Source organism: Saccoglossus kowalevskii, chromosome 11 (genome assembly GCF_978046115.1).
Source record: "Saccoglossus kowalevskii chromosome 11, keSacKowa6.1, whole genome shotgun sequence".
NCBI classification, from domain to species: Eukaryota; Metazoa; Hemichordata; class Enteropneusta; family Harrimaniidae; genus Saccoglossus; species Saccoglossus kowalevskii.
In genome coordinates, this window is record NC_140651.1 from 26,073,676 (window position 1) to 26,097,454 (window position 23,779).

General features: G+C 37.1%; 2 protein-coding genes across 2 annotated transcripts; both read left to right on the forward strand.

Annotated features, from left to right (window-relative positions):
- The first annotated feature begins 619 nt into the window (after nt 1-619).
- Nucleotides 620-6,636, forward strand: LOC100366782 (uncharacterized). The gene is made up of 8 exons (XM_002740776.4): nt 620-750; nt 3,519-3,606; nt 3,751-3,939; nt 4,363-4,626; nt 4,940-5,089; nt 5,458-5,727; nt 6,080-6,157; nt 6,488-6,636. The coding sequence occupies exons 1-8, from the start codon at nt 673-675 to the stop codon at nt 6,634-6,636; spliced, it is 1,266 nt and encodes a 421-aa protein (XP_002740822.2). The 5' UTR covers nt 620-672.
- A 14,923-nt stretch (nt 6,637-21,559) lies between these two features.
- LOC100366939 (Golgi-associated plant pathogenesis-related protein 1-like) lies at nt 21,560-23,168 on the forward strand. Its single transcript, XM_078014452.2, has 4 exons — nt 21,560-21,647; nt 21,948-22,217; nt 22,627-22,704; nt 22,870-23,168. The coding sequence occupies exons 1-4, from the start codon at nt 21,575-21,577 to the stop codon at nt 23,016-23,018; spliced, it is 570 nt and encodes a 189-aa protein (XP_077870578.2). The 5' UTR covers nt 21,560-21,574; the 3' UTR covers nt 23,019-23,168.
- The last annotated feature ends 611 nt before the right edge of the window (nt 23,169-23,779 follow it).

The window sequence follows — 23,779 nt, forward strand, 5'->3', positions numbered from 1 at the left end:
AGCAACATTAATCAATTCACATTAATAAACTATTCAGGACGACTCGGAATTGCCAATTGTGTCTTTGTCCTCATCTGATTACAGAAGCCCCGAGTATCACAAATGAAAGTGCCTGGCACTTTCACAATTGGCACCCTGCTGCTTTGTTATTCCAAATTCCAATTCAGGCTCAGGATATTTCCCGGATTACTGTCTGACGTACAATTGGCTTTAAGTTTGCCTTTCTATACTATTCAGGGGCAAGAGAACCCACCGGGAATGGCTAATTATGTATATAATTAATCTCACAAATCTACAAGCGTAGTGGAACACAACAAACTATGTATAATACTATTGTAAACATTATTATAAAAACACGACCTACCTACATCAAAACCCTGGACAACTACGATAATTATTAAAATTATACAGTTTTTAATTTTTTACCATACGATTTGTCGTTATTCAAAAATACGAATCGTATTAATCTACCATGCCCTAGACGCTCGTTGACAAATTTATACATGTAGCATTTTCCCACAATGCTTTAGTTGAATGAAAACTTTAACACCAAAATAGGTGCGTGGACCCCGGGACTCCGAAACTGGTGTATATATAAACCCCATGTAATCACAAGTACATTCAGGCACCAAAGTCAGACAGGCAAACCGAGCAAAACTGCGACATACAAATATGCGGCTTATCATCGTCTTCGTATTCATGGCTGTGTGCTCGGCGACGTATGTGCCGAGGAAGACAAGTTTTGAACCGGTAAGTAACACCTGGTCACTTGTCACATGTATGGCGAAGAGCAATTCCCAACACCGTGACCAAACTCTTTCCATTCCATTTCGTGGTTTATTTCATTCAACATGCGACTGTCCGCTAACATGTTTAAACTGTGGGGCTAGATAAAACAAGTATCAGGGGTAAATTCTTCTCTTCGGGGTTCTCCACACGTGTCAGGGGGGAAACTCGTCTCGTCTCTATATCTCGTCCCCTTCAGGTGCGGGATCGGGGAAGCCTCTTAAGCTTTACAGTCAAATAAGACACACACAACGAAATACGTTTCAACTCTCGTCTTAGTCGATCAGTCGAGCACTCTATAAGATACAGCGCCCTGGGGAAAAAATCTCCAAGACTATCGCAAGGCTGACCCAAGACTAGCCCAAGACTATGTCAAGATTCGCCCCACGACTTTCCAGGACTGCGTCTGTTCTACTGTACTCTCCAAGACCAACTCAAACTCTCTTTTATTCATTTTCAAAACTCTAACCAATTACAAAACAGTAAAAAGACTCTAGGGCGTAACCTTCAACCATAAAGCCAATCACACTAAGTACTGAATACGTCATATCTTATTATTAATCGTTCACTACATTAATAACTACGGATACTAACTGTCAGAAATCGTAGTCAGAATAGCGACGGTTATCTCGTAATTAGTTCCAAATCACTGAGCCATGTTCCGTCCAAAACTTCAAATAGGCCTAAACGATGACAGACATAACACAGCAATTCGCTAATAATCAGCTAATTAAGTCGGTCAACAAATACGCAAAAACAAATTCATGACACAAGCATAAATTTCATCATTCTGATATCATCTGGTCGGCCATTACTTCGCGTGTTATTTTCATGGCAACATATATTCGATGTACGTAAAAAATAGCAAATACATAAGTTTGTTGGATAAATGGCGATAAATACTTTAAACATATTAGCCTCACCACATATCTCACAGTCGGACACATTGCTACCGTTTTTACAAGTACAATCTACTGTAAAACATGTCTTTTTAGCTAGCATGTTATTTTAGCTAATTTAGCTAATCTGTAATTTCGCTAATTCAAGATGTCGCTAATATAAAATAAAGTACATTTTCACAATGAGATTGTTGGCACTTTAGCTAAATTTAGATTCAGTTAATCCATGCATGGATTCAAATTCGCTAAAATGTCATGTCGCTATTTAAACATGTTTTACAGTATTTCATTAGCAGAAATCCTAGAATGCATACCAGTATTGCAGAGTTATATGGATAACATTACGTATTTCATATTTCGTGAAATTTGCAAAAACTTAGACGCATGCAACTTTCAGTACAAAAATGGTAGTAAACTAGTGTAGTAATATCTGCTATATATAATTCAAGCAAAAGCACTTAAAATAGTTATAAAGCTTCAACGTCTCCTGTCGCTCTGCCTACACGTGCGTCCGTTCTCATTAATCTGGGCTTGGAACGCAACTGTTCGTGAAAATTATAAGTTATGAACGTGACACTATAAGCTGTCAATCGAGAAATACATTTCACGACCGATGATAATAATTAGTATGATAATAGACAACACCATTTGATTGGACCATTGCGATTTACCTGGAGACGAGTGTAAAATGATTGAACGTTGGAGGATTCTGAAACGTGTCACACTGACGTGAATAAATGTAGATTTATACGACACTAGTGTTATATTCTGTAACTAACTCGTGCACATTGTTTGGGATCAATTCTACTGAGTTCCGGGATAAGCTACAGAATACGGCCCGGTTGACGCTCTTACTCGCTGGACAATAATGTGCCCATGCTATCTCCCATCGCATCATTCGGAGAATACATCACGGGTAATGCGATGTACACGCGCATAATACGACTAAGTAAGTTCAGCAAATTCGTTCATGGCTATTACTATCGCAGTTCTGACTGGATGGTCTGTCATTCAATTACAATGTTGTTTCAGTTCCAGTAATATTGGGCGGGGTTGCATAGGGGAAAGTTCAACACAGTCTTTCCATAGATGGACTTCGTAGTTGAAATGAATTCGTACCACGCATCATGTAAACATATTTTGTTGTTTTTGGCCGTTAAATGCATTCAAAGTCAAGTTTCTTTGTTAAAATTCATTCTGTAATCAATAACATCAGCCAACTTGAACAGTACTATTTGACTAGTTTTTGTTTTTTTACTTTCACTCCCAAAATGCAAACACATGGTCAGTTCAATGTCGGCTGGGTTAAGTCTAATAGACCCACTTTGTTGACCTTTTATTTGGCATTAAAGTCAAGGGCACCCCGAGACAAACACGAATTAATGCATGCGGTGTCGATTTGCGTTTGCCAACCACAGCGTAAATATCAACACATAGTAGAATAAACACAATATGAACGATGTTCGTTAAACATAGTCCCACGAACTTGGTTTAAAGCTACTCAGTGAACACGTCACCAAGCCTGATGGTGGTAGCCAAGATTTCATTTCATCTAAAATTATATTTCCTTAAAGAATTAAACATTTGCACTATTATCATCGATTTCTACTTGAATTGCTAGAATTTGCATCCGATAGACCGTACCGCTAAGTGTCGCCCTCTAAAGTGTAGAAGCATTTCTGTGACGTAATGGCTCGATAGGCGACATTGACTAGTACGTGAGATAACGCCTATATCCACAGGACATCCGAACTGAAAATATACTTTTATATATTGTATTATGTGTATCATAATGACATTTAACAAGAATTGCCGCTGTTTGTATTTTTACAGACTCGTAATCGCTTGCCCAGTGAATATTTTGCAAGAAAGAACATGTTCCTAGAGGCACTGGAATTGAAGCATGGTTTAAAGTCAACAGGTATGTGCTCAGTACAAGTATTCAGTAAACTCGTTACGAAAAAGATCTGTTCTCGTCATAGACCAAAAATGTTCTTGTCTAATTGATGTTTTCAATCACAAGCAATCAAAATCAATATAAAAAAATTTTTTAATCATGTTATAGTGAAAAGAGGAAAATCGGCTGAGTACAGTAGCATGTGTGCGCAATTCTTTCCTCAAAGCACGTATATATGCGCTGACGGAACTTATTGCATCTCCGAATTCAACTTGTGTGACGGTCATAAACTATGCGGAGACGGAAGTGACGAAATAGACTGTGGTAGTAGTGGTGGAGATAATGGCGGTAACAACGGTAAGGAAGTTATCCTCGTTTTAGTATTTGTTTGTAATGATTCTTACGAAACAATAGACCATTTTATGTTCATTACGAGATCCCGCAATATGCTTGAAAGCGAACGTAAAACATGGACGAACAAACGCAAACAAATATTTTGTGTGGCATTTTCACGGCCAATAATGTGATATAAACATTTGATGTTAGTCAATTTCCGGCATTCCGACATGATTTTTGCGGCAAACGTTTGTTCTGTGCTTTTCACGCGATATGCGAGATCTCGTAGTGAACGCTAACCTATTATTCCCCCAGTCAAAATCCAGTGAGATTTTAATTTTTGAGAAAGCAACAATTGTTTACTCATTTAGTATTCATCATTTGTGCGTTGATGATTACGAAGATAAATATGTATTTAATAATCCTCATATTTCATATCTCTAGGCAATACCGTAGGGGCTGCTTCGTACGACAACAACTGTGCTAGTTGGTTTCCAGACAGCACGTATAGATGTAGTGACGGAAGTTTTTGCATTCCGGAGCGTAATGTGTGCGACGGACACACACTCTGTGGTGACGGTAGCGATGAGATTGGATGCAATGGCGAAAGCAATAACGGTGGTAACAATGGAGGCAATAACGGTGGAAACAGTGGTGGAAACAGTGGTGGCAATAACGGTGGAAACGGTGGTGGTAGCAGTAATTCAGGTAAAAGAACGACGTTGAAAATATGCTAAGAGATGAACGCTTCGAGTTGAGAAAAAACAAATAATTATTAAAGAAAAAAAATGAAATTAGCTAATCAATTGTTCCAATTGAAGAGGAAATAAAAAGCAAATTAACTTTATTTTCCCAAGTTGAACATCACTTCAATGTCTCAAAATAAACAGCTTAAAATAACGCAACAAAACATCGACACCATCACACTGATATGTACAAGGCAGTAAGTTGTTCAGCTCGTATTTCGCCAGAGTTTTGTATACGCCAGCTATAAAATCATATCTCCACACTTCACTTGTAGAACCGGAAGCTTATGAAGACAAAAACGGTTGCGGCAAATGGTATCCGAATAGCCCATATACATGTGCAGATAAAAGTTTGTGTCTAAAAGAAAATCAACTTTGCGATGGTCTCATCTACTGTCTGGATTACAGTGACGAAGTTGGATGTGGTAAGTCTTCGTTCACGTTACAGGTGTTGCAAAAATAGTTATTTGTATTACTGAGTATATTCTGTACAGTGATAGCAATATAACCATGTGCACTCATGTGCTCGAGAACCCGTATGTGATATTACGCTATTATGTTTTACCCGCTATGGGAAGAGCGTTTCTTCTACTACAATCTACACCCCAAGAATAAAACAGTATTGAAACTTTGAATCCAATTACAAATAATATGGCGGTTGTTATGCATGCATAACTGGATGGGAAATTCCAGATCTTTAGTTCGGTATACGTAGTCGCACTACATGTAGCATTTTATATTCAGTAAGCATGAATGATATCTGACATACTAACTAAAACTTAATTATTCACAGGATACGGTGAAACTGACAGCAATGGTTGTACGGTACCAAAGCAAATGGGTAACAGTGGAACCAGAGATTTCGAAGACCAACTGCTCGAAGCGCACAACTATTTCCGTTGCTTGCACGGAGTGGAGCCGCTCACCTGGGACAGCTCACTGGCACAGACGGGTCAACTCGTGGCACAGGACAACGCAGACAGAGGAATGCTTAAACACAGCAGTTACGGATATGGTGAAAATCTCGCTATGTCTGGACTGGAAAATATGAGTTACGCAACAGGTGGGAACGTCGGCTTATTTATGACGTGAACTTACAAGATTTAGTAGATCCATGTTTAGTAACAATTTTATGCTTACTATTATTTGCTCTCAAACACATTATACACATTATATTTTTTGGATAGTACAGTCACGAGTAGCTCTCTGTAGTGACGTGGTAGAGTGACGACATACATCGTGGTAGTAATTTTAGTGAGAATAACTTAGTAAACAAAGTAAAAATCGACATCCGGTTACATATTTACTGAAAATAATGTAACTCCAATGTCAATGAAGTTTTTGGTAATGCGTGCGTGGAATCCGCCGTTTGCCCAAATTTCTATATGAATTATATATTTCTTTATTTTGTTCAGGTTATGGATTCGTCAAGATGTGGTACGACGAAATAGAATTTTACAATTACGGTAATCCCGGATTCTCTTCCGCTACCGGTAAGTTATTCAAGTTAACACTCTGGGACTAAAAGTCAAATCTACAATAGTAAAGTAGCGTCGCAATTGATATCATTGCATTTTTATTTTGCCGTGATAATTAAAATTGGAAAACAAAGATTATGATGACAATGTTTGGGGCAAACAAACACGTTGATATTTTCTGAATTCAAAAGTATTTCAAAATTATTTTCATGGACCGAATGTAGGCAGTTGTTCATATTTAGTGTCCCATGCCTTCCTGGTTAAACTATAAACAGCTAAAGCAAAAAAAATCGAGCTTGACAAGTGTCCAAACTCATCCTCATTCTCACTCGTTCTTTCCCGTAGGTCACTTCACCCAGGTTGTGTGGGCAGATAGCAAGACGCTTGGCTGTGGCGCTGTCGACGATGGCGACAGAGTTTGGCTCGCCTGTGAATATAGCCCACCTGGCAATTACAACAACCAGTTCTCTTCAAACGTGCCTCAACCATTATAAAGATTACGCTTAGAACACATAGAACAGAACTAAATCTCCCGCCGACATATTGCGTAATTATTTTGCGTTTTCTATTCTTCGAATCATGCACATGAAAAATGTTCATTTTATAAAACACATTTTTTCATGAAATTCTTACAATTGCTGGAAATTGCTGGAAAGATTTATTTCGTGTTTTGTATTTTTTTTATAAAAGAAAATAGTTTAAATAAACTGTTGAAATCTCATATGTTTCGTCTTATGCATATTATATCATAATCATCAATCATATTGTAATCATATATCTTATCTAATCAAATCAATATAATCAAATTCTGAGATGTTCAAAAATTGTGCGATGAGTGCATTTTTCTCTTTTGGGTTGCTTTTCTTTAATTTTCGCAATATTATACTGAACAGTTTGTTTGCCAAAACTGAAATGAATAGTACAATTTTCTTCACTGGAATAAGAAGTGTGTATTTCTTCAGTTGAATCGCGATCAGTGTTAGTTGAATGTTGCTGGCATGCAAACTTTATCTGACCCAACCCTTACCTCTTCGTTATAAACCTAACAAACGGGAAATGTTAACACAGACAAAGTGGTAGCTAAACCATACATTTCCATACATAATTATTCATTTTTTGTGGCGACAGCAGAACGGCAAAGCAATTCAATGGTGTTTTATGTAGAATTCCATATTTATTTCGTCCTGTGACGCATTCGCGAAAAAACATCGACAAATGCATTAAATGCTTTCTTTTAAATACATTTTTTTGTACAATTTTTGTTGTCGAGAGTTTTTTGCTGTTGGATGGACTTGACGTACACGCTTTTGTTTTCAGTACAGTACAGTACAATGACAGCTTTATGCGTTTTAGTGCACTTATATTTATGCAAAATTAAAGAGCGCCACCACGTGGCCTCTAATTGATACAGCCTATAGACACCATTGAGGGCAGTGCACATATGGAAGGTAGTCCATGACACGAGTAACACCGGGTTTTTGTATGATACAATTGGCAGAAAAAAAAATCGTATTTACAGTAAAACTGTGCCAAAATGCTTTCCGATGCCAACATGGCTATAAATTGACTGACTCTATTAGTGCGGGTTGTTGCTTCGACGATGATGGCCTACAGACGACCGACAGGGCCCAACCTACAGCGTCAATTGCCCCCCCCCCCTGAGTAACACATCAGACTCTTATCTAATGGAACACACAATTTTGTAAACGAGAAGTGGATGGTATATGAAAACGTGACCGTTGCAGTTTCAATCTGAATGGTGCCCATTTTATAATGGTCAATTTTGATGAAGTAAGGGTATCTTAAGGTAGAAGCCTATTCATAATTGCAAATATCCAGAATTCATTTAGTTTGCAGCAAGTTGTACTCCCGGGGTCACCAGCCGAATTTTCTAGAAAATGATGGCTGAATTTTAGTGTATAGTGACCATTTTGCGAGTATTATAACACTTATACCCTAATAGGTTCCTATGGGAGAGATATTATGCCATATCTCAAATTGTAGGCTGGAAACATGGGCTGAAAAAATATATATTGTGAATGATGGGGTATTTTTTGTTATTATTTCAAAAAAGTGTGTTTAAAAAAGTGTCAAAAAGCATTTTTCTATAACATTGTGTTCTATAGAATTGTTCTAAAAATAGCGATTTTTGAAAACAATATTAGGACAAGTTTCTCAAAATACGTCACTGTAACACACTAAATAATGCTATTTCATGCGATAATATATTCATGATTTTAGTTATTAAACCAATGAACATTGTCATGAGATTTATTACCAATTCTCTAAACAAATATGAGTAGGCTTCTACCCTAACGCAATATTCTCCTCTCAAAGATCGACATTTCGACATAGAGCTATAAAAAATTAATTCAAGTTCAACTGTCCGTAGTCTTATAACGTGATCACGTTTCAGAAAAAAAAATTGTCTTAATGTATGCATTCATCAAATAAATATGTTACTGAATACAATGTAATCGGCTAAAACATAGCGCCTCGGGTTTATCTAAATAAACTAAATACAGTTTATGGTTTTCAAGCATAATTGCAAGCCGAAGTATTGTCGAACGATATATTTTATGTAAATGTTGATAAACTTGTGAGTAAATATAAAGCAGATGCTTCTACACAATATAACGTGTTCAGTAGCATACAAACCGAGCATTTCAGCCACAAACAAGTCGGAACTTGATATCTGACTTTGTGCATTGTTTGAAAAAATGCTGGCAATTAGATGCTTTGGGGCATAAAGAAAATATCTACACAGGGATTATTACATGGAAATTACTGGGAAATGCCCCACTCGTCTGATTGAAAGAATAAAAAAATGTACAGCAACATAATTGTGCATGGAAATAATCTTATCGAGCACTTATACCGGTATTTCCTACCAATAGTTATGTGAATGTGACTTTCATGGGCAGAACTACGGACACGTACATTTTAATTATTGTCACGTGCGCATGCGCAATTAGTTTGTTGCCTGTAAATGTATGATTGGAGGGATGTGTTTATTACTTAACAACTTGAACAAAGATAGGGGGCTTCATAACTCTACGCACCTCATCAATTATAGAAATATACATTACTATACCAAATTGTTAGCACTTAGGACAGTGAGGCTCAGCATTGCTATAGACACAGCATAATGTTTAGCCTGACAAGTTGGCGTAGGTGGCGCCCTGTACTGCTGCGAACCCATCTGCGCCACCTACGTCAACTTGTCAGGCTACATAATGTGTTACGCTTCATAACATTAGAAATTAATTATAGCAGATTTTATCATCTGAACTATCGTTATATATTTATTTGTCATAACCATCGTTTACTTGTTTTCTTACATCGAGTGGTTTGTCTGAATTAAATCTATGTCTCTGAAAACATCTGTTCTCTCTCTCCATGCAAACCAACTGATTACTAGTTCACAAACAAACATACACTGTACTATTGAAAACATTGCCCACAGGGATAATAAAATATCTTTCGTAGAGATCGGGCGGGAAATTTAGTGTGTCAGGGTCTTCAAATACAGACTTTGGTCATCTGTTAACACATAGCTCAACTGTGTGAATCCGACAACAAACTTCATTTCTTACAGCACAGTCTTCACCCAGTCACGTAAAATATCAAGTTATACTCTGTCGTTTGGTTCATTGTCTGGCATATTCTTCAACTGAGCCTGATAGGGTCATAGTTGAAGAAACAGGCAGTGCAGGAGTCACAAGTAGTTGGATTTTAAGACAGAGAGGAAGCAGACTGGTTATTACAATATTTGCAAAAATGACAGGTGCATAAAGTGACGATGACAGAACTGCCTTGAAAAGTCTGCATGCTGAAATATCGGCAGTCTGTAATTTGGAATTTCGGATTACATAATCTGTGAAGTGTTTCGAGTGTAAAGAAAAAAGTGAAGCATGTGTGGTAAAGACCAATTTTAAGGACTCTTTCATATAGTGCTACAGAGTATTAAATCGGGTAGAATATGTAGAGTTTCTATGGTTACAGTCGTCAAAAATTACGAAGCGTACTGATCCACCTGGCCCTAAATGCCCGTTGACAAATTTACAACATTTACCCACAATGCAGACCCCGGGGACACCTAGATTGGTATATATACCGCTAAGTCCATTCAGACACCACATTCAGCACAGGAGCCTGAAGGAAACTGCTATCCATCAAAATGCGCCTTGTCATCGTCTTTACAGTCATAGTTGTGTGCTCGGCGACGTATGTGCCGAGGAAATCAAGTTTTAAACCGGTAAGTAACGATGAGTTGTATGGCTGGGAGAGATTGCCATAGCTACATCTCTCGGTTCCAATTCGTGGTTTAATTTGCTCAACGCGCGGCCCGATCGACACTCAAAATTAATAACCACCACCACAGAAATGTTGCTAACCAAAACTAGTGTCCTATTTTTATATAATTACGCACCGACCGGCTGGTTCTGCTCAGGCTGGTCGTGAATCAGAATTTGTCGCACGATGCGGAAGCGGCATTTAAACAATACATTAAGTTGGTTAAATATTAAACCGTACCGATAAAATACACAACATTATTCATGAAAAAAACTAAATACATACATGACATTTTCGTTGTCCCAATGTGCCTTTTCATATATATTTATACGAGGTTTGGGTAAAGAAGACTCAGACGCTCCTCAAAATAATTTCCATGGACTCGGAATCAGATACAGTCAAAAGGCGACACATATTTTTGCCATTTGGGATATCCTGGCAAAGTTGTGTTTCCCATAAGATTTTTTGGCTATGGATGGTAATTCCAATGTCAGTGTATGTGAAAACACCATCCAGTAAAATGGCTCAGTCTCTTATGGAAACATACAAGGCAGAGTGAAAAAATCCAGGTCTGAATGTCACAGCGAAAATTTGTTTCTTGTCGCTATCTTTACGTGAACAAAGGATAAATTTACATGCAAAACCCACAGTGTGATTTTTGTTTAATTTCGAACAAAATTTGATATAGAGTCTGGGTAAAAATATTGAAAATTCTATTAATAAATATTTTTGATATAAGAACTAACAAAACAGTAACCAACACAATCATAATACACTTCATCATTATAATCGACGGTATGGGCGGGACTCGTGGGGGCATGTTCTGTTGTTACGGCTTGGGTTAAACACAGAGTGTGGACGGCTTTTTCTATATAGGTCTGGCTAGTGTAGCCATGGCGACAGTTAACCGTTGCTGTTAGGTACCTAAGCTTAAGGACAGAATAAAACCTTGGTGGTGAAAATACGAGCCCTCGACATTATCGTTAAAATGAAGAGAAGTGAATTACTAATGACTGTTTCGAGTTTTCTCTGTGGATTACATGTTAGGTAAATCGGGTGTCCAAGGTGTCTTCTAATTCGTAGTTGACTGAAACGGAGTAATTGATGTTTCAATGACTGAGAGTCGGCAAAAGTTGCAAGTCTGGCCCATGTAAGGTACAATCACATAGTACGTCAACCAATCATAGTGCAAAATTAGAAAAAGCGTTGGTCTCCTTCTGGCGACGGTTGATCGACCAGTTACGCTGGCTCTGCGGGAGAATCCGATTATTGTCAAGGTAATACGCATATGACTTGGGTTCAAACATGAGCAATTGTTGTTTCTGGCGAAAATTGTTCAAAGCATCGCTATTATCTCTGGAAATGGCGTATGGGAATTGTAATTTGTCAACGTTTTGAGTTTTTGTATTTTGACAAATGTAAAATTTGACAGAGGTGACACTTTACAAACGACCTTGAGTATTGTTATTATATGCGACATTTCCCATAATCAGTGTCAATGGTACGCCTATATTCACACAAAAAATCTTGCATTGTACATTGAAAGAGAGTCCTCGTTTAAACATCCAATCAATTCATCTAATTCAAATCACGTGATTTATTATGATTTGTCAACGTGTTGCTTTTTTGTATTTTGAAATATGTGGTAGCTGACAGAAGTAATTTTCCTTTCAATTTAAAAAACGCCGCTTTGTGGTTCGATATGGTTCAGGGACGAACTATAAAAGGTAGAATAACAATGTCATAATGGGCTTTTACAAAAGAACTGTCGCCCGTATTGTTGTTATGAACGACTTTTCCCATAACCATCGTATATGTTTTAGTAGTAACACTTCAACCCAAAACAGTCAAGCCGTGATACCACAATTGTGACGCCCTCGTTTAAACCGGCATCAAATCAATTCATTTAATTCAAGTCACGTGGCTTTCTAAGAGATTTGCCCATATAATTATAGTACATTTTCAAAATGAAAGAATCTTCCTTTACTGTGTCTTTTTGTCAAAAGCTTCATCTTACCCACAAAAAGATGCAGTTGATACGTGTTCTGCCTAAGTGTTTTAAAGGGCGGTAGTCGTCGCGCCACGCATGCGCGAGATATATGGGTCTCATATAAAGATGGCGACTTTTACTATTGCGCAGATCAACGAGTACAAACTAAGACGTTTCCAAGCTTTAATTAGGTAATTTTTAGGTGATTGGAAGGTATCGAAGGAGTCACCGGCGGTATTCAGTGCAAGTCGTGCCCAGGTCAACCCTAGTACTTGTGATTTCCATTTGAAGAGCGCATTGGATTATGGGAAAATCAATGTTTATCAACACAAATGTCGCACATGCGCAGCGCGACAACCACCGCACTTTAACTAAAGATACAATGAGGTACCTCTACAAGCCACGCGATTTTCCATATGCGTATGTACACAATAAGTGACCACGTAATACTCAATAATATTTTGTTACGCCGTGTTGTAATAATTTAGGCTGAGATGTATTAAATGTAAATAAATAAAAAAGACAAAATAAAAGGCAAGATTGGCGGATTCTTTACATGTAAAATAAAGAGAATAGTTTCCAGGGAATCTTGTAGAAAAATCATTAAATTTTGCCGGAGTGTTAAGGTGTCGTTCACAATCTTAGGCTGGAACAGATGGTTGTGAGGAAACCATTCAAACGTATTCCAACCCAGAAAATGGTTAAGATTTGCGTAATTTGGTCGTGGTTGTGGTTTAAATGTGTCGACAATATAAGTTATTCAGTTTGTGTGCGCCTTTTTCAAAGTTAAGCTGTGTATCACTGCCTAAAATTAAGATAATATGTAGCTGTGACGTCATCGCGGCTAAGGAGTGTCCTTCCTTATCGCACTTCGCGCTCGCACTAGGGAATCAGTTGACAAGCCCCAGATTCCAAATTAACCACAATTTCTACTCACTGGCATGCAAAGGTATTTTGTTGGTTTTGGCCCTCAAATGCATTTAAAGTCAAGTTTCTTTGTCTAAATTTATTCTGTCGTGAATAATATCAATCAATTTGAACAGTCAATTAACTGTTTTTCCCTGTTACTCCCAAAGTGACACTGACTAGACAAGATGCCGACTTTGAACAATCTAACAGACTAGTGAATCGGTCTGCAGGAATTTGGGCGAGTCTTACACACGGGTGCTTCTGCGCATGCGAGTTCTCATAGTGATACACTGACGTCATGGAGACAGCCAATCAGTGATGACACAGAAATCTGTGCCGTCTACGTATTTACGTACGTAGCGACGCGCCTAACCAATCTTGAGTGCACTGGGAAGGGCACCTTGAACGGTTGGATCCCAGGCTACCAACGTGCAAACACACGGTCAATTCATTGTTAGCAGTGTTAAGGGAAACACAATAAATCCATTTTATTACCTTTTATTGGATATTGAAGTTAAAGACACCCTCGGGACAAACACGAATGCATTGGGAGAAGGCGTTGTCGAATTCTGATTGCTGAATAAAATGTTACATTGTTTATTGTTTGTAGAAAAAACACGGTAAGCACGTATGCACATTTGTTACTCCAGTGTTATGTAGTCACTGTTGTTATTGCCAACAGCAAGCATGTTTAGGTGGACATTATGCCGCATTATAATAATATATTTTATATATATATCGTAAATACATATTTTATGTTTATAAATGTATCGTCTGCAATAGGTATCGCGAGAGTGCAAAGCCCTTCCATGAGTCTTGAGACCTTGCAATCACGTGGTCATGTCAGTGGCACGTAATCATGTCAGTGGGCTTTAAACATTGGTTGACGACGTCCCCATAATAATTGTATTTTTAGTAAAATGTGAAGGATGTAATTAAGATTGCAACCCGACCTAAAACGGAGGGTTGGTGAGTAATAAAACCGATCTAGTTGTGTTCGGAAATTGAGGAAACTCTCTTGCGTGCATTCTTCAGCAACAATTACAAGACGGAGTATAGAGACAGCCACCCCGCATAACAAGGGGCACGCGCCTCCCTGCGTTAACTGTTGCCTGGGATTGAAGGTAGAGAATGGGAGGCAGTGTACAGTTCGATTCACGTACGATTCGCGTACTATTCACGAATGACTGACTTACCATCCATATACCCAATTGAAATACCTGTAAATTTTGTTATATCGTAATTTGTGCCAATAAAACAATATTTTTATTTATAACCTCGAATTCTCAAATAATAAGTTTATTTCCACATATAAACATATGTATGTATGAAATACATAGTATATGTACGTCATTAGGTGTATGAATCATACGAAAATAGTATACGGGAATCGAACCGTACGCTGTTTTCACACTAGTAAAAATTATATAAAATGTCAACATAAAGTCGAATAAACACGATATAAACAATATTGAGTAAACGTAATCTCTTCTATAAATGGTTTTAAAAATACTCCTTGAACACGTCACTATTTATATGGTGATAGCGAAGTGTTCGCCTAAAAAGTCATACATCTTGAGAAAACTGTACATTTCACTATTATTACGAAGAAGTATTTGAATTCATTTAATATTGGTGCTACGTAATTGCCAAGACTCGCGTCTGATACACCGTACCGCGAAGTCGCGCCTTCTGGCGTCAAGGCATTTAATTATGTGACGTAGGCGACATACAATACCACGTAATATAATGTTCATGTCCCGACTAGAAGACATATTAATTTAAAATAATGATATTAATAACCATATAATAATGCATCATTTAATACAATTTGTCACTGTGTGTATTATTACAGATTCGTTCTGGTTTGGCCGGTGAAAATGTTTCACGAAAGAACATGATCATGAAAGCACTGGGGTTGATACATCATGGTTTAAAGTCAACAGGTATGTACTCAGTGCATATTCAGTCAAAACACATTACGCAAAAACTACGTCCTCGTTATAGAAACAAAAAATGTATTCGAATAAACAAAATCAGTGAACAGTGGTACGCAATACTGTCATCAAAACACAACTACGGGACAATGTCAAATCGTAGAATGTTCAGTGTACATTTAGAATGCTGGACGATGATACCAGTAATCGTTTGGAAACACTTGCCGGAACGCTCTGGTCGAAATAAATTTACAAATTAAAGAAGTTACGACGTTCTTTGAGATTTCACGTATAGGTTGATAAGTTGTTAGTGATGGGGGTGATGACGAGAAGGTATGTGTATAATAATCCCTGTATTTCATGTCACTAGGAAATACTGTAGAAGCTGCTTCGTACGACGCCAATTGTGCAAGTTGGTATTCAGACTACACGTATAAATGTAGTGACGGCAGTTTTTGCATAGGAGAGTCGAGTCTGTGTGACGGACACACACTTTGTAGTGACGGCAGTGATGAGGTTGGTTGCAATAGCGGAAGCAATGGCGGAAACGGTGGTAGCATCAGTGATCTGGGTAAGGGAACAACGCTGAAAATACGGTCTGAATGGAGAGAAAACAAATAAATAAATAAATAAATAAATACAGGACAAAAACAGAAGGAAGACAAAAAAGGCAAAATCTCTTCTATGCTGGCATATTCACAATCTAGCAAAATTAATTTACAAATAGACAAAAAGAAAGTTGACCGCACTTCATCTTCCACAGTTGCGTCCCTAACACGATTCAAAGTATTTCACCAACAAACCAGAAAGCACCTAGAAATTGTAGACCTCCGTCTAGCAGCTCATTTCTCTATATATAACACCTAAAATGAATGCCCCTAAATTCGTTTTATCTACATTGTTGGATTCCTTTACCATGAAAACATACAACCAGCATTTTAAATTATACTTATATCATATTTACTTCAAATGCATCATTTATGTTTGTTACCAATAAAATATTTCCGGAAATTCTTTTTTTTCATGGCAACCAAATCTGAATCTTGACCCAAATTGATTGGTTCGTGTTGAGAGCAAGTCCTTTTGACATTTTTATGAGAATTCTCCCATAACCTTTTGAGTTATATATATATTTATTCAGTACCATTGGCCATAGGCCATAATGTACACACTTAAATGTAACACAAAAAAAAAGATCGTTTGACAAGAATAATCACTGCTACTGCTTGTCTGAATATTACAAATTTATACTTCACCTATGATTACCAAATAAAATTTATATTTCAGTTAAATTTCCCTCCAACAAACTATGACGTTTTTGTAAAGAGTAGAATACGTATTTTGCAAGATTTTGTATTGTATGTGTATTTTCAGATTGCAGTAGCAAAATAAATTTCCATTCAAGCGCTGGGCAATAGTAAAACTTGTGTATAAAACGAGTTCTAATTTCCTCAAATTTGGGGCATTGTAATAGAAAGTGGAACTCGTTTTCAATGAGATTACAACCAAGAGGACACAATCTTTGGTCAAGTGGTATTCCCAATGCCCTACCCTTTTCAATCATGAGCTCATGAGCAGATATTCTAAAACAAGCGAGAGATTTTCTAAAAACACTTATAGTAATAGAATGCAGATATTTTCCCCCGGCTAATAATTTTTTAAATTTAGAATAAGTGCATAATTTTGAACTATTACCAATCTGATCATGCCACTGTTGCTGGGAAATATCTAGACACCGTTGGTTAACATATGTTGCCCAACAATTAAATCCCCTTTGTACCCTGTCATATTGATAGCCATAACATTCTTTTACTAAAACAGAGGAATCACCACCTATACATTTTAACCAATACCGAATTATTTCTTTGTTCACATGTGTTCTAATTAGATGTCTTCCCAACTCCCCCCTCACAGCAGAGTTTGTGGCCTTTGGGTGTACCCCTAAAACAAATTTACAAAATTTATGATGAACTGTTTCTATATCGTAAGATTTATGTGTTCCCCATATTGCACTGCCATAAAGCAGGATTGGGAGAATTTTGCAGTCAAAAACACGAAACGCAATAGCTGGTTTGAACCCATCACATTTATAAAGAATACTTTTAATACTGTGCATGGCTTTCGTTGTTCAGCAATGTGTTTTTGGGCCTGATACCAAATACCTGAACTAGAAAAAAGAACCCCCAAATAGTTATATTTTGAGACTATTTCAATTTCATTCCCGTTCCAAAACCACTTTTCAGATTTCTTTAGTCTACCCGATTTGCGAAAAACAACAATTTTTGATTTATTCAAATTTACTGTTAACCTCCATCTTTTACAGTAATTTGCTAATCTATTTAGAAGACGCTGTAGACCAATGGGAGATTTACTAAATAATGCGAGGTCATCAGCATATAATAAATACATTAATTTTAAAGTGTTTACATAGATTACAGTTTCAACACCTTGTGTAAGAGCTTTTTCTATATCATTTATATAAAAACAAAAAAGTAATGGGGAAATAACTGAGCCTTGTTGCAGGCCTGTTCCAATTTTAAACAGATCAGTCACACCATGTGGGGTTTTAACTACTGCCTTAACATGTGTATACATTGAGAACAAAGTTGTTAATAGTCTGCCTCTCATTCCTGCCTTTGTTAATTTATAAAATAGTGAAATATGGTGGACCCTATCGAATGCTTTTTCATAATCTATAAAAGCACAATATAATCGACTATTGAGATGAAATACATATTTATCAATAATTGTGCTCAGAATAAACATATTATCTAATGTGCTTCGTTTATTTCTAAAACCACTCTGATTTTCAACAATTCTACTATATTTATCAAACCATACTGTCAATCTTTCTGTCAGGATATTCATATATATTTTACTAATAACATTTAAAAGCATAATGCTCCGATAATTTTCAGGGTTATCCTTATGCCCTTTTTTATACACTGGTGTTATTAATCCAATTGCCCACTTTTCAGGAAAATAACCTTGTTCAAGTAATACATTAAATAAAATAAATAACATTTCAACAATTTTCTGTGGTGCATCTTTCCAAAATTCCGAAGAAATTCCATCTTGCCCAGGGGCTTTATTATTTTTTAGTTTCTTTATGCTCTTTTTAATTTCCTCTTGTGTGATAGGGCAGTCAAGGTCAGTATTATCAACCTCTGTGTTCTCAATGTCATCAAAATTTAACCTTGTTACATAATCATTTACTGAATCAAAAAAATCCGCCATATCCTCATCCCCTATAAAATTGTTATTAAACAGATGTTTAAAATAATCATGCCACTCTTTCTGGGTAATAATTTTAGACACATTTTCGTTTCGTTGCCGAAATTTCTGCCAAAATTGCCGTGAGTTTGAATAAGCAGCTAAGTTTACAAGTTCATTTTGTCTCATTTCCAAATAATTTAACTTTTTCTCTTTAATCAATTTTCTATATTTCTTTTTTAATTTTAAGTAATATTCCAAACTTTTCCCATTTTGAGAATTTCTAAACTGATTTAGTGCACGTAATACTTCTTTTTTAGTTGCCGAACACTCTTTATCGAACCATAAATTTTCTCTCTTTTTAATATTATTTTTGGTCTCAGTTTTCATGTCAATGGCACACAAAGAGACAATGTTCACCAAATCCGCTGCTGCTTCCTCGAAGTTTCCCATAATAATACTATCGTTAAAAGTAAGAGTTAATTGTTCAATTGGTTCAGTTTGAAAGTTATCAAGATACTGCTGTTTTTTCTGTTGCTCCCATCTTAACCTAGATGTGTCATTTTTGTTAACAATACAATTGTCCGAACTATCCTTAGTTGGATTTACCCCCGCCTCATTTTGGTAAGTTAAAACAAATTCTAAAGGCATGTGGTCAGATTCAACTCTATTGCCCACTGTAAAATCAGTAAATTTAACTAGAACCTCCTCTGTTGTTAACACATAGTCAATTACACTCGTACCAAGTTCTGATATAAAAGTGAAATTGCCACTCCCTCTTTCCTGAAATAATCTCCCATTCACAATTTTTAATCCAGTCACTGAACAAAATTCAAGTAATTCCATCCCATAATTATTTACTACCACATCTTTTGAAATTCTTTTATCAGCCCCTTGTCCCATATTTTCAAACCCCTCCATTGGCAAGTATGTGCAATCCAGATCAATATCATCAGATTTGCAACCTGTTCTACCATTAAAATCTCCTGCAATTATAATATTACACTCGTATTTACTGGTATAAATTAACATTTCAGATTCTAAAGTATCGAAAAAATCTTTGTCAGCAAATTGTGAGCTTTCCGGTGCTCTATATACATTACCAAGTAACAAAATCGGGTGGTTTCTCTGTGTTATCAAAGCCCAATTTATATTTTGTGAGTTACTAGAAATAAACTTTATATCAAAATTATCTTCATTATTTTCTCGAAATAAAATTGAAATCCCACCTGATGCTCTACCATAGTTCCGTTCCCTCCTACCAAGCATATGAAAATTTTTAAATCCCTCAAAATGCATATCAAAAGGCTTATAAAGCCATGTTTCAGTGAGACAGGCAAAATCAAAAGATTTTAAGTAATCACAAAAATCTACATTTTCTATTTTTCCCAATAAACCGTTCACATTCCATACAAGGAATCTCAAACTCTTATCTGTTTTAGAACATCTTGTGTCCAAGCATTCAAAACTTTGCCCATGGCCCAGGCCAATGTCTCATCAGGTATTGTTTTGTTGTACTTCACGGCTCTCACTCAGCGGTCGTATATCTTGGAGTTGGTCATCATACACATACAATATACCATCGATTTTGATTTTATTGTACATAAATTTTACATGTTTGCCCGCAGCTCTTGCCTCATCTGCAAACTTTCCCAGTTTCTTTCGGGTTTCTCTGACTTTCCAGGTATAGTCTTCTCCAATCCGATAGTCAGTACCTTTCAGTTTATTTGCTGCGCGGAGAACTTGCATACGTTGCTTGTACCTCAAAAGATTAGCTATAATTGGTTGTGGGTGACTATGAGCACCAGTCAGACGATGAACTCGCTGAAATTCCAGTTCACCAGCGTTTATATCCAAGTTGTCAGTAATAAAATCTCTCACAATTTTCTCGGTTGTATCCCACGTTTCCATACCAAGCTGTTCAATACCATAAAATATCAGATTATTACGTTTCAACTGTGCATTCGTTTTATCCAATTCTACTTCCATCCTATTTGAACGTTCACGTAATTGTTTATTTTCTTCAACTAGTTTTGCCATTTCGCCTCGGTTTTCATCCACACTACTTTTCAGGACTTTTACCTCCTCTGCTAAAACCCTCACTCTATTATCCACCACTTCGATACGATCCATAATATCTTTGCGCAAAGCCCGCATTTCCATCATGACATCAGCCAACGTAAACTCATCAACACGTTCGACACCAGTCTCTTGTAATCCAATATGGCGACCCTCTTTGTCTACCCCGTCTTCTATTTGCGTTAACTGGGTTTTTGTTAATGGCGAAACATGCTGACCACTGCTACTACGCAAAGTCATCGACTCAGATATTGTTCGCTGACCATCAGGCATCTTGCGAGGTGGCCCAGGGTTTACTTCAATATCACCCGATAAAAGTAGCAAGATCCCGAAGATGAATAAACTCACGTGTATTCGGCCATGTTGATCGCACATGTGCTTTCGCTGAACCGTAACTTCGGGAATATTCTCGTGTTGAGAAAACATTTTCGAGCAATACGATAGCGCAATAAACACCTGATGATAAGATATTTCTTCACTGAGCAGTCTATGTCACTTTTAAATGTAATTTCGGGTAAAATTCGTATAACTTTACAGAATTTATGAAGAGCACTGAAAACACCCTGTTGCTTGGACAAACGCCCTCTATCTATCTAACCTTTTGAGTTATAAGGAAAAAGTCATTACCAAAATTGCTGTTTTCATTAACATTACGCATATCTCTATCAACATTTAATTGGTTCGTGATGTATCAAGGGCAACTTCTCCTAGGAATTTTATGAGAATCGATCCATAACGTTTTTGTTATCATGCTGAAAAGCGAAAAAAACAACAACAACAACAACAAGCCAGTTCTACCAAAAACATAACGATTCAAAACATCAACACAGGCACGTTACTATAGACAAGGCATTATATTGTCTACCTCGTTTTACGCCGGAGTTTGTTTACATACCGTTTATAATTTCACAATCCCACACTTCACTTGTAGAACCAGAGGCTTATTACGACCCAAACGGTTGCGGCAAATGGTACCCGAACAATCAATATATATGTGCAGATAAAAGTATGTGTTTGAAAGAAAGTCAACTTTGCGATGGTCTCATCTACTGTCTGGATTACAGTGACGAAGTTGGATGTGGTAAGTCTTCGTTCACGTTACAGGTATTTGTACTGCTGGTCATATTCTGTGCAGTGACCACAGTAAGCGACTCGTGTCACGCTATTATTGTAATAAAACACCGAGCTATTGGGAAGGGTCTCCTGCTTATACAATCTACTTCACAGACAATATTGCCCTAATTTTGGCGGTTAAGTGTAAACATTGAATACCATGCATAACTGCTTTCAAATTGGTCGATCACTATATGTGGTCCCAAAGAACGTGGCATCTTCTGAGTGATGTCTGACATTCTAACTATAACCCCAATTACTTTCACAGGATACGGTGAAACTGACAGCAATGGTTGTACGGTACCAAAGCAAATGGGTAACAGTGGAACCAGAGATTTCGAAGACCAACTGCTCGAAGCGCACAACTATTTCCGTTGCTTGCACGGAGTGGAGCCGCTCACCTGGGACAGCTCACTGGCACAGACGGGTCAACTCGTGGCACAGGACAACGCAGACAGGGGAATGCTTAAACACAGCAGTTACGGATATGGTGAAAATCTCGCTATGTCTGGGCTGGAAGATATGAGTTACGCAACAGGTAGGAATGTCGGCTTATTTATGACATTAACTTACCAGATTTAGTAGATCTATGTTTAGTAACAATGTTATGCTTACTATTATTTGTTCAATTTTTCAGTCAATTTTTACAATCAATTATTTGCTTTAAAACACACTATGCGCGACTTTTGGATAGTTCAATCGCGAGTAGTTCTCTCAAGTGACGTGATCGACCGACGACATATCCCAAATCGTTTCCTGGTGTTCATCGTCCGCTTAATCTAGATCGACCCCAAGCCTGGGTTGTTTCTCTATACAAAGTAACTTCAATTTCAATGAAGCTTCAAAATTTGCAAATGTGCGTATAAAATCCGTAGATTGTTCTAATTGTATCATGAACTATATATATTGCTTTATTTTACAATTATAGACCAATTTATTTTGTTCAGGTTATGGATTCGTCAAGATGTGGTACGACGAAATAGACTTTTACAATTACAATAATCCCGGCTTCTTTTCATCTACCGGTAAGTTATTATCACTCTGCTGCTAGTAGTCAAATCTACAAGCAATGCATGATGTTGTTACAAACAATGTTTGGAGCGAACTGATTAAAAAACAACGGTAGCGGGCAGTATTTCATTTCATAGCGATAAAAATAATAGAAACTAAACTGTCGTTTTCTCTCGTAGGTCACTTCACCCAGGTTGTGTGGGCAGATAGCAAGACGCTTGGCTGTGGCGCTGTCGACGATGGCACAAGAGTTTGGCTCGCCTGTGAATATAGCCCACCTGGCAATTACAACAACAAGTTCTCTTCAAACGTACCTCAACCATTATAAAGATTATGTTAGTGGACACTCGAATTAAATCTTTCATCGACGTATCGCGTTAGCTATTGCGTTTTCTTTCTTCGAATCATCAATAAATTCTTATAATTATTATAAACATATAATCTACCTCTATGTTTTGTAAGCGTTTGTAAAAAATAGTTTCAATAAACTGTCGACAATTTTTTAATCATATATGTATATTTTGTTTTATTGCATACATGTTATATCATAATTATGAATCATTTTAAAGTATAGTATTTAATATATTCTAAATAACAAACGATCACACCACTGAAGATACCAGTCGTTTTGAAGGACACAATGCATACTCTCATTTCGTCATTCTGACATCAGACGCACACCGTCGCTAGCGGGCGTCATATACAAGAATGTGTTATTGAATGGACGCTGCATGAACGAAAGTAAGAAATATTCAGCGGTTGTGTTCTTTATTTCACGATCAGAATATAGAACAAATTAGCAATGCTTGCTGTTGTTGGTGTGAGTTGGGGATTGCTGGTAGTTTATTGACTCACGTTTACCCTAATGCACTCGCATTTACCTACTTTGTGGATTTTCGTAATATCATTCTAGAGCGAAACGCGAGACGCGAGCATATTTTATATATTTTTGTTTCTGTTGAACGTCCACATTTAGTAACTCCAACTTTCATTACCAATTAATCGAGCATACATTTGTTGTTTTGTTCAACGTTTTGTGTTTCCCGGAACTCAAAGTTCGGTTAACAGTTAAAATAAAATTCGAGTTAC